This window comes from Dermochelys coriacea, chromosome 11, assembly GCF_009764565.3.
Source record: "Dermochelys coriacea isolate rDerCor1 chromosome 11, rDerCor1.pri.v4, whole genome shotgun sequence".
Lineage (NCBI taxonomy): Eukaryota > Metazoa > Chordata > Testudines > Dermochelyidae > Dermochelys > Dermochelys coriacea.
In genome coordinates, this window is record NC_050078.2 from 11,620,911 (window position 1) to 11,633,870 (window position 12,960).

At 40.9% G+C, this 12,960-nt stretch overlaps 1 protein-coding gene across 7 annotated transcripts in view; it reads right to left on the reverse strand.

The window, feature by feature from the left end:
* Positions 1-12,960, reverse strand: part of MYLK (myosin light chain kinase) — a 334,343-nt gene that overhangs the window by 43,577 nt on the left and 277,806 nt on the right. For all 7 annotated transcript variants that reach the window (XM_038421966.2, XM_043504946.1, XM_038421969.2 and 4 more), the window contains one exon: positions 602-904. In XM_038421966.2, coding sequence (XP_038277894.1) covers positions 602-904 — 303 coding nt within the window. The remainder of the gene's footprint in view (positions 1-601; positions 905-12,960) is intronic.

The window sequence follows — 12,960 nt, forward strand, 5'->3', positions numbered from 1 at the left end:
AATCTCCCACGCTGACTCACTAACATGCTTTGGATCTGAAGTCTCTAGGTATGAGAGGTTAATTTAGCTTCCCTGCCCTTAGCTTCTCCACTGAGGCTCCCAACAAATGTACCAGCTGGTGTCAATTGTGGTGATGTTTTTGGTGATGTTTCCATTACCAAGTAGACAGAGGCCACCGATTCACTTTCCAAAAGTCACTAACCAGCATTCTCAAATAGAATTAAATCTGAACCTATAACTCTTGGGTGAAACATTCCATACCTCACTTCAAGTATCCTGAGCTACAGAAACTTGTTAACAAATATAGATAAACATACATAAACAAATGCAGTTGACACACAATTCATTGCATTCATAAAACAGACAGAAAAATATTGGACCAGATTTTCCAAGTTAGGAAGACACAAAAATTGATCTATTCAGATATCAAATAGAAGCATAAAAATGCCTCATATCTAGCATTAGCAGTCATATATTTCAGGCATTGACACTCATAAATCACCAATATGCAAATGCACATTGGCAATTGGCTGTACCTACCTTGAAAAATCCTCGGCCATTATCTAATAGAGTTTAATCATTTTTCTCAGTAAGGACTAACCTTCTTGTTTCTCTCCTACTTTTACCAGTTCTGATTCTTGGCTGGGTTCACTTATGCCATACACATTAGCAGCTCGCACCCGGAATTTGTACTCCCTGTCAGCCAGCAGGGACTTGACATTGTAAGAAGTGCTACGGCAAGTAGTGAGATCTGTCCATTTGTTGTCCACTGAGTTCCAGGTTTCCACAGTGTAGGACTGCACAGCGCTTCCGCCATCGTAAGAAGAGCCATACCAAGAGAGAGTGAGGGAAGAACTTTGTATGTCCGAGGCACAGGGTTTTCCGGCTGGGGGATCAGGTTTATCTGCAAATGGGGACACACATGCAAAAATACATTAGATCAAACAAATTAATTCTGCTACCTACTCCCTCATTAATTGTTATTTCCCCACCTGATCCACAGAGCCCACTCATCCTCAATTTTGACGTCTTTTGTTTTGTATTGTTACAGCTAGTTAGATCTATGCTATACATTTGATAGATTGTTTATTAAAATTAGTGTTGGTAACTCTCACAATTTTATTGACAGTCCCAAAATGTTTTGTGCTTCCTTAAAGCTCCTGCTCCTGGAGTCATGCTACTAAAGAAGCAAGTTTATATGGTTGCAGAGAAAAAACTTGAAAACGTGCATACCTAAAAGGCTCAAAAACCAGAAGGCAAGTAAAAAGAATTATGATTTTATCTCAGAGTGGCATTGTGAGGAGTTTTACAGATAGGGAACTGGGCACAGAGGGAATAATTAACCTGCCCAGGGTCACATAAGAAGTCTGTAACATAGGAGGGAATTGAACTAGGGTCTCTTGAGTTCTAATCTAGCACCCTAATCACAAGACCATCCTTCCTGCCTATATTTGTAGGCTAAGCTACAAAGAAGCAATGAGGCTTGATTCAACATACACTGAACTCAACAGAAAGACTCCCATTCATTTCAATGGACATTGAATCAGGCCTATGAGTAGCATCCCCCACCACTAACAAAAAATTGGAAAGTTTCAACAACAGAGATTTTTTTTTTCAACATGCAGTGTTTAAATATCCTATTCTGATTTTTTAAAAAACTTCCCTGAAAAAATTCTACCATGGGTTGGGATATGATGTGTGAAAACAGGCTTATATAATGGGCTTTTTAAGCTTCAACCCTAAGCATGGAGCAACTGTTCTCAATTAGGGGCTCACTCCTTCAGCTCTTAGTTGCATAAATAAAGCCTGCATGATGGCTTTGGAGGACAGGATTAAAATTCAAAATGATTTGGACAAACTGGAGAAATGGTCTGAAGTAAATAGGATGAAATTCAGTAAGGATAAATGCAAAGTACTTCACTTAGGAAGGAACAATTAGTTGCACACATACAAAATGGGAAATGACTGCCTAGGAAGGAGTATTGTGGAAAGGAATCTGGGGTTCATAGTGGATCACAAGCTAAACATGAGTCAACAGTGTAACACTGTTGCAAAAAAAGGAAACATCATTCTGGGACATATTAGAAGGAGCATTATAAGCAAGACATGAGAAATAATTCTTCCGCTCTACTTCATGCTGATTAGGCCTCAACTGGAGTATTGTGTCCAGTTCTGGGTGCCACATTTCAGGAAAGATGTGGATGAATTGGAGAAAGTCCAGAGAAGAAGAACAAAAATGATGAAAGGTCTAGAAAACATGACCTATGAGGGAAGATTGAAAAAAACTATGTTTTCTTAGTCTGGAGAAGCGAGGGGACATGATAGCAGTTTTCAAGTAAATAAAAGGTTGTTACAAGGAGGAGGAAGAAAAATTGTTCTTGTTAACCTCTGAGGATAGGATAAGAAGCAATGGGCTTAAATTGCAGCAAAGGTGATTTAGGTTGGTTATTAGAATAACTTTGTAACTGTCAGGGTGGTTAAGCACTGGAATAAATTGCCTAGGGAGGTTATGGAATCTCCATAATTGGAGATTTTTAAGAGCGGGTTAGACAAACACCTGTCAAGGATGGTCTAGATAATACTTAGTCCTGTCACAAGTGCAGGGGACTGGACTAGATGACCTCCCTTCCAGTCCTACGATTCTATGTGCCATTTGGGTGCTGCTCTGGTTAATGACACAAAGAAGCCTCTCATTTTTCCTGTCTCTTTCAAAATTAAATGTAATGGTTAACTCAGAAGTTAAGTAGATAAATGCTTTTCTGAGACAGAGAGATGCTGACACTTTTGTTTTAAAATTACTTATTAAAAAGAATTATGATAAATTCTTCAGAAAACCTGAAAGAATGCAGAATATCTTGTGCTGGAGTAATCCTCTCAGGACTGCTCTTAAAAGTAAAATCGACAAGATAATGATGATGATGATCTGGATGAACTAATGGCTAAAGGTTGATTGGTAACATCAGGAAAAGAGAATAAGTGCTGTGAGAGGTGAAAGGGAATAGGTGGAAAAAGACATTCTGTGGCGATGCAGATGTCTATGTAAGATATACATTGGTACAACAGGTGAGTATGCGTAATGTGCTGTATAAACACATAGTAAGACACTGTCCCCACCCTGTAGATCTTATAATCTAAATAGACAAGACAGACAAAGCGGGGGATCATCATTCCTATTTTAGAGGTGGCAAACGTAGGCACAGAGTCACTTGTCTAAGTTCATACAAGAAGTCAGTGGCAGAGAGAAAAATTGACCCTCTATCTACTGAGTCCTAAGCCAGTGCCTTAACTACAAGGCCATAGTTTCTCTCATTCAGCATCAGGGTACAAGATGATGCAAGGTAAAACACACTCTTTCCCCCCATTTCTTCCTTTCGATTCCCAATTTTACAGCTCCCAACCCAAGCTCAAGGCTCTCACGCAACTGTTACATAACCACGACAACATTTTTTTTTTTAAAGATATCACAGAACTATGCCTAAGTCAACCACGGCAATACTGGACCAAAGGGAGAATCACAAATACTTTACCTTGCTTGTTTCTGTGGCTTTCTTTCTCTCTGTAAACTGCCACCACCATTCTGCTCCCCTCAGAGTATAAATTACATCAATGTACACCCACTTACCTGTGGGTAAATTACACAGTTTACAGTAACTTGACAGGTAATGGAGACCACCATTTACATGCAGCATTGTTGTAGCTGTGTCGGTCCCAAGATATTAGAGAGACAAGGTGGGTAAGAGAGAGAAGAAGAGCTCTCTGTAAGCTTGAAAACTTGTCCCTCTCATCACATAGGAATGGGGGCAGAGAGGAACGACTTTGGCTATTTTTGTCTCTAGCTCAAAAAGAAAGAAGAAACCAGTGTTGCCAGATCTCACGATTTTGTCATGAGTCTCATGATAATTACTGTTTTCCTTAAAGCCCCCGCTCCTAGAGTCAAGTGGATATATGATGATTTCAGCCTTCATTCTTAAAGAAAAAAATAACTTTCTAGCCCTTGTGGCTGTGGAGAAAGCTTCAAAATGTGATCCCAGGGTACCCTAAAGGCTCAAAAAGTGGACGATAAATAAAAAGAACACCAAATCTATTGTTTTTACATAATCTCATGATTTTAGAGCCAGTCTTGTGATTTTTGGTGAGCCTTACTCATGACTTTTGAACACTTGGGGTTGGCAATACTGAGCAACCCAGCATGTAGGGGTCTGCATCAGGCAGGGACACTGCTGTTCCTGAGCCTATATGGCCTCAAGAACTCCCAAGGGAAGGGGTTAGGCTGGTCAAGGGCAAAGCTGACCAAGGGGGAAGAAGGCTCCATTTTGCAGCTCACATATCATACACTGAAGGACGACGACTCTGGACAATCCAAGGGGCTCTGACCCCAGCCCAAAGAATGCCCTGGAGTGACAAGGAAACTAAGGCAGGGACATGGATTTAGTGTTTTCTGATGAGAAGTACACTCCTATGCTTTATATGATTAAATAAAAGAGCAATAATGTGCTAATCTCTGGGAACAGTGTCTGACTGTGAGCTTCATAAATATTGCATGCCTCCAGGGAAAGTGAAACCTTCATAGTGGAGTTCTGGGAGAGGAAGTGTTTAAGTATGGGGGAATCTGAAGGCTTAGCACTGTGCCCAGGGGGGCCAGGCAGCCGGACAGTGGGTTTCAGCTCTCAGAAGGAGGTGCGAGACAGAAGTTCTGCACCCAGAGAGTGTGCTTAGGGACCCCAAGATTTAGGCACTGGCTGGATTCCATTCAGGTTCTGGAAGCGTAAAACACCTGTGTATCCAGGGACTCAGAGGCTTTGATTCCCCTCACATCAGTCTTGTGGGTGGCTGGAAAGAGGCACCCAGCCAGATCTGTGACATCTCATAGTGTTGCAGAGGGATGACAGTGTAAAGGAAAAATGGATAGTTTGATGAAATTATATTTGTTCTGTATTAGTGCTAAATATTCAGTTCTTTTATTGAAATGGACAATTTTCTCTTCGTTGAATACTCATTACTTTTGTGCTTTGACTGGTTTAACTTATAAAGCACCTTTTACTTTTTTGATTTTTATAATTTTGAGTTCACCAATAAAAAAAGAGTTTTCCTCAAAATGGAATGTAAAGGGTTATAACTTTTAATGGGGATAAAGAATTTTCTCTGTGGTGATGCACTCACCACAAGAGTCTCTAGCAAGAAGATAAAGAGACTTCATAATTTAGGTTATCTGTACTCATTTCTTGGCAACACTTAAAACACCATTCCACTAGGAGTCGTCATTATACAGCAGACCTCTAATTATCAGAACCAAAAATATCAGAAACCAGATGCAATTTTGCCCTTAACCTCCAGAATGGCTTATTGCCCTTCTTCATTGTTAAAGATTCAGGGCCTGATCCTCTGGTAGCATAAAGGGGCCTTAAAGAGGGCATAAATTCAATTTACATCCACTTTTAGACCTCTTTATACTGCTAGACTGGTGTAAAACTGCCTTCATGTAAACAAGGATTTGCAGTGGGACTCTTTACAGGTCCAATCTGCCATTTCAAGGTACTTTTTCCAAGGCACTGATGGTATTATTATAATTTATTATTTCTATTATGGTAATGCCTATAGTTATCAACAGAGATCAGGACCCCTTTGGGCTAGGCACTGCACAAACATACAGTAATGGCCAAGCCCTACTCAGAAGAGTTTACTATCTAAATAAATAAGACAGACAAAGGGAGTGAGAAAGGAACAATTATCATCCCCAATTTACAGATGGGGAACCAAAGCAGAGAGAGACAAAGTGACTTGTCCAGCTTCAGACAGAAAGACCGAGGCAGAGTTGAGACTTGAATCCAGACCTCCTGAGTCCCAGTCCAGTGGCTTAACTACAAGACCATCCTTCTTCTCCATCTTATTAGCACTACTGGACAACCACTTCATAGCAATGGATAGATAACAGATCTCAATGCTCCTATCACTCACCATATCAGCAACATTATACAATACAGCACAAGGTATGACATCAATAGAGTACCTGGGTCCAATCACAAAACTCAAAGAGTGGTGTTACCCAACTGCTTCTTTTCACTACAAATCATTGTGTCTGGCAATACCACAGAGATCTACCCTCTCTCCTCCTCAAAATCCACCTGAGATTTTGTGGAAAGGTGCTGAGACAGCAGGGACTCTGCTGCCAGCAAATGCTAGTGACTCCCTGCTGTATTTCTCATAAACACCTTCATCATAAAGATGTTCCAGTGCCTACAAGAGACCAGCACCTGGATAAAGAACAGCTGGTTCAAACCAAAGTGAGATAAGCAAAGGGAAATCACTTTGAAGAACTTCTGCCCTTTCAGAGGCATTTACCATGGTTCGTCAAAGTTGTGTGAAGCCATGGGGTTATGTTGGACACAAGACTAAGTGTGGACAAAAAGTGACAAAAATGCTTTCTTCCACCTTTAGCTTGCTATGAGACTTTGCCCCCTTCTGCAAGGGGAGGAACTGGCCACGGTGATCCACCTCTAGATTGTGATACTATAATTCAGTATCTTGCACCGTAGTTGGAAACAACATAGAGGCTCTAGTTCTGTGGAACGTGGCAGCCTGCCTCTTCAATGGGATGGACTGCCAGGAGTACATCACTACTGCACTCTGCACTGGCTCTCAAGTCGAGGCTCTGGAGATGATCTCCAAAAACATCAATGGGTCAGGACACAGCTACATTAGTGACCTCTCCAACCAAGACTTGAACAGACAGCTGCAATCCTCTTGGATTGCGTAGCTCACAAAACTCAGGACAAAACGTGCAAGAGCCAGAGATAAGACAAACATTCCTTGTCAAAAGGGCTTGGCTATGAAGCAAATTAGTAGACAAATTTAGACTAATCCTAAATCTGATTGCCTTGAGAATGCTCCATCCCTCTGATAATTGTTCCCACCAGGAGAAAACCCAAATAAAAACAAAACGATGCACAAAGAATTTCCTTGAACCCATAAATAGAGAGGGAGCACAATACCACCCAATGTCCACTATAGGACATGCACTGCAGATCTAATTCCCCTGTGCTACATAAAACAGATGGTCTAATCTAATCTAAGCATTTTTGGGGTATTGTCACATGACATTATCTGGATAGCTCTGCTAATATTCAGCGATTCATTTTACCATACCTACAAAAATTACTCTCTACTACAGACTGCATGACATACTTTAGCCCTGACTATGCAGAGAATTTGCAGATGCTCCCTGCATTTGTCTTTTTTGTTTCTCATCAGTTTATTCCACAGGGATTTAGAAGATTATCCTGTATTCATCTGTCTGCATGGAAGGCTAAAGCACTTTGCTAAAACACATTCCCTTCAGGAATACGCAAATCTCCCCTAGCATGATTACCAGCTTCCAGAGGAAGAACCTAGTATTTTGGAATGGGGGGGGGGGAAGGTTAAGCATACTTCTTATATTGCCCTCCAATTTCAGTGTTTAATACACCAATAATGTCCCTGGGGCAGCCTAACTTCAAACCAATACTTCATTTTTATGTGATGTTCAAGCCTTTGCATACACAAACATGCAGAATGTAAGATTTCTCTTGTTGAGGACCTCAAACAGATTCCCATTGTACCATAATTTACTATTTCCTTTTCCCTTCACAACTGTGATCTGGAAACAGAATTAGAACTAAGTGAAAAGGGTACCCAGAAATTTGCTGCTGTTTGTGTTTACTTACATATGAATGTACTTCCAAGAAAACAGACTGGTTCAAAATGGATCTCCCCTGAGTAGCTGCCCCCAACATACTTAAGCTTTACTACAATAGTTTACACAAATAAAGGTGAATGTGTTTCTCTCCCCAAGGCCAGTTAACATGCATTTGCAGAAACTGATAGACATACGATCCTGAACTCAAATGAAACAGCTAAAAGATACAATATGCACATGATTTCTCTTTGGTTTTCCATTGAAGTTTATTGTGCTAGCTGTCTGTGCATTGGTTTAGAGGTCCAGGCACTAACAGATAATGTCACTAGACCTGTCCAAAACGTTTACAACAACACCTGAACACACATGAAACTCGCACAGTTTTGAGAATTGTTCCAACTTTGAAAATCAGGCAAGATACATCAAAAGATTCATGACCCTGGGCCATTTTTGGAGCAAATGCATCACATCACTTTCACTGTTATCCTTGTGGGGGTGAAATGTCACTAGACCTGCCAGAAAACAAGAATTCCATTTTTTAAAAAAGTTCAAGGTTTCAACATTTATTTTCATTCTGCACTAGAATGAAAACTAGACCTTTCAAAATTTTTTGGAAACAAACAACCCAACAAAAACCCCTGAAAGCCCCATGCCAGAATACTCAACAGCCTAGTGGTTTGGGCACTCACCTGGAACGAGGGAGACCCCAGATTCAAGTCCCTAATTTGGAGGAGGAACTGCAACCTGGCCCCCATTCCCCACATCCCAGGTGAGTGAGGTGGTCTACAGAGTCTATCTTTCCTGTTGGAGCTGTTCCACTTTGTAAAACCAAGTGAATATTAATGGAACCACAGAGAGAGACTCTATATTCCAGGGATAAGAGCACTCACTCTGCCTGATTCAGAGCAAGGACATAAACCTGGGTCTCCCACATTCCATATGAGTACCCTAACCACCAGGCTACTGGTTATCCTAGGATTGTAGTCTCATTATGCCCGGATCTGAGAATCCGCCCCAACAAAAATGTCCTCAAAACCAAAATTTTTTTGCAAAAAGTTTCAGGTTTGACAAATCTTCATTTTCTGACATATCAACAATAAGTTGAACATTTCCTGACCAGCTGATTCCATCACCACTCTGTACAGCTAGTTATTGGGAAGGTAGATTTCAGGTAACATTTTTAAAGCACCTAAGTGACTTTTGAGCCCACATCACATTTTCTGAAGTCACTTAGGCACTTTGGCTCCTAAGTCCCATTGATGTTCAATTTGACTTAGTTTCTTAAGTGCCTACATCACTGTTGAAAATTTGACCCTTAATCTACAAGAGTTGAATGATCAATACAGGTACTGTCAACAAAAACCAACTTGATCTAACTCTATAGCTGGAGCTGGCATCCATAGTCTAAAACAGCCTATAGTAGGTAGAGCTATGGATCCCAGGCCAGCTCTACCACAGAGGCAAAACAGGTGGTCTCCTAGGGCAGAAAAATGTGTGATATGCATTTTCCAGTGTGCTTAGAAAAGTATACATCTCCCGGTAGTTGGTGCTGGGCTCTAAGGGTATGTCTACACAGCAGCTGGCAGTGAGGCTTACAGCCCAGGTCGGCAGACCTGTATTAGTGGAGCTTGCGCTAGCATGCTAAAAATAGCTGTGTAGATGTTGCTTTGATGTTCAGGTTCAGGATGGAGTTAGGGCTCTGAAGCCTAGGGAGGGAGGTGGGTTTCAGAGCCTGAGCCACATTTGCTATTTTTAGCACACTAACGCAAGCCCCAGTAACACAGCTCTGTCGACCTGGGCTGCAGGACGCTCTCCCAGCAGTATGTAGATCAACCCTAACAGTTTTCAAAACTGCTCTCCATTGGAATTGTTTTCCAATCTTCCCTGTCCTTAATTTCAAGAAACTAGGGCCATCCAATCTTTATTAACTATATCATGCAAACAACTCCCCAAACAAGAGTTTGCTGTATAAAAATAATTATGTGCTGGATTGTCACCTCCCTTCATTGACACTGCTTAGCCCTGCTCAGATTGTGACTCCAGCTAACAGGAAAGAGAGAAGCTAGTCACTACATACTCCACACTTAGTAGCAAGTGGGTCGATAGGAAGGGGATGGAGAGGAATAGAAAGAGCACTGGCTCCTTCCCGCACCACTCCAATCACCAGCCAAAGGTAATGGTTTGGGCACACAAAGGGGAGTAACCCGATCCATGAAAGGGGGAGTGGTAACTTATTCCTTCTTCAGAGCAACATGGGACCAGGGGAGGAAGTGTGTCATTTTGAGTCCCAATCTGTTCTCTGCTCCTGCAGCAATGTAGCTACATACCACCCCTTTCTCAGAGTAGATTGTAAGGTTACAATCTGGCCCTACATGACCTATAACAACCTCTGCTAGGACAATACCAAACTACATTTAACTTAGATTTCCTTCCCTCCCAAACTGGATTCAGCAGCACCTCTTCCTCTGACAAATTCTCAGACTTTTTAGTAGAGAGGTTTTGAAACACATTGTGGAATAATCTTTAATTAACCCATTAAATTATTTCACTTGCTGTGCAGAGAAGAACATAGCGTGAAACCAGTTGGTCTTTAAACCACTGTCATTTATAAGTCTAACTTAAAGTTATGTTCTAACTTTTCAGTGAAATCTTATGTGAGCTGTTTAACTTGTAATTCTTCCCGATGAGGAAACAGACTTTCTAGCCTTCTCGTCAGGCCAAGCCCAGTCTCAACCCCTTATAGGTGGTATAAGTACAGCCGATTCAGGACACACCCACAAAAAAATTCTATGCTATCTCAATCTAATGGTTTCCCAATGTGGCTCAAATTTACAGAGTCCACATTAAACAAATGCCATTCCAGGAAACCAAAAAAGGCAACATATTCTTTTTTAACTTCTGGAGCAGATAATGGAAGTTGTTCTGCTACTTGATCCAAAGATCACACTGAGCCAAAACAAGTAGATATGTCTCATTGTGCTATAGGGCTATAGGGAGTTCTTAAGCAGCAATCCTGTTCCAATGCAGAACCCCTTAAATCAGAGATTATTATACTCACAGACCTTGAAAGAAAAGGATATTGTTCTTCTTCAAACTAAGACAGCATTGAAACAACTTTGTGAGGTGGTTTTCTTTATCTGATCTCAAAATTGGTTTGGTTTCTTTCTAAATCCAGTTATCATATTACCGTACAATACTATTATTAGCTATTACAATAATTGTCTGCCAGATAATGAGCAGACAGAAAGAAACAATTTAATTCCACTCCACAGGCTGTTTAGCCAGAGAAGGTATTTAATATACTGCTAAAGCCAGTTGGACAATATCCATGCCGACAGCACTGGCAAAGCCTTCTTTTGAAATTCATCAGTGGGAGAAAATCGAAACCATAAAAGGTCATAACTGAACTCTATGTTACTGTTGACAGGACTTTGGGGTCATGGCAAATCTCTCTGCTTTCCTTGGAAAACTGTGCCCTGGAACTTATTTTCCAAGGGAGAGAAATGCTATAATTTTAAGGTATTGTCCCTTACGGATGTTAATTTACCCCAGATTTAGCATAATATTAGACTGGAAAAAAACAAACAAACCTCTTTTCATAAAAAAACCAGTACAAGAGAAGCTGAAGTGCTCTACAGTGAACACAACTTTTCCTCTCATAAAACATCTTCCCCAAATGCCAAATTGCAAATCCTGCCTTTAGCTATGTGCACAACTGCCAAAAGTTTAGATGGAGCTCCATACCCAGAGTTGAGGGCACAATTTGAAATTTGCCTTCCAGCTTTTTAAAAATCTTCAAGAGATTTGCTCCAGCTGCTCCTAAATCTTGTCCCTCACCACTCTCCCGGTTCAAACCACTGGCAACCTCTCTGCCTCATACATGATAATTAAATTAAGTTGCATTGTTAAATAATTGTACTTTCTTCTGAGGATCTCAAAGCACAAGGCTACACAACACCCTACTGAGGAAGATAGATAGATCATCCCTCCTTTACAGATCAGGCAACTCAGACACAAAGAGGTAAAATGCCCTTGCCCAAGGACACACTGGAAGTCTGTGGCAGAAGTAGGAGAATTCAGATAGACCCACTCCCAGACACGTCTTTTAACCACAAGAACATTTCCTTCTCCTATAAACCTTACAGAACCAATATACATATGATGGGAAATAAATTCTCAAGAGCCTTTTTTCAAGTCTTATGTTCCAGAGGCGGCAATCAAGTACTGGCTGAATGATAGTTCAGGTGACCTAATAAGTTTGGTTTCCCTCTAATTTCTATGATCCTTCTGCAAAAATCTTTGGTGTTGATGTGGCTACTGAGGTTTGTCACAAAATTTTAGAGATGAAGCATTTGTAATCTCCCCATAGTGTATGTTGTGGTGCTGAAAACTTTACGAGGGCAGTATAAAGCATCCCTTCTTGGCCCATTGGCCAACTTGCCCTCTTCACTGGATATAGAAGTCCCTCCAGAGGCAGCCCAGAGGAATAACAAGGACAAGCAATTGGAGGCAAGGAAAATGATTGAATTCTAATTCTGACTCTGATACAACCTTCCTCTGCAGTCTGGGACATGTCACTTAAATTCTCAACTTCAGCTCCCTTTACCTTAAAAGGGGGATAATCACTTGCCTCACAGGAACACTGTAAACACCGATTACTTGCTTGTGAAGAGAAGATGAAACACATCGTAGAAAAATTCGGTATTAACACTCTGGAGTTATACTATTTTCCTTGGATTTGTCATTAGTTGCTTCCCCCCAAACTTTCTTCAATATCACAAAAGTTGGTGTTCGCTTTTCCAAAAGGGGAATGTGATGTTTCTGACACAAAAATGGAAAGTTTCCTACTGAGCCAGAGTTCTTAAGCAATCCTAGAGGAAGTACCATTGTTAACTTGTCATTTCCTGATAATGGTATTTGAGACCAAGGTACTCAGGCCAGTGTGTCATGTGTGGAATGGGTTTAAATTATGGAGTTGGGCTCAAAGCCTATGCCCTTTCAAGTCAGAGAGTCCTGCCACTGAATTCACTGGTCTTGGATCAGGGCCACGATGCATGTTTCATCCAGAAGCTAACATGTATTTTGTAATCTTTGCTTAGAAGATCTGCTGCTAACTCAGAACTCCAAGACATGGAAATACCAATTTTCTTGGAGAAAAAAACACTGCCATCCCCACACAAGTACAGAATAATTACATCAAGTGGAGAAGCAGATGATACTTAGTGCAATAATGTATTATGCAAGATTATGAACTGCTACTTAATGCAGCACACTGTTACACACAGGTA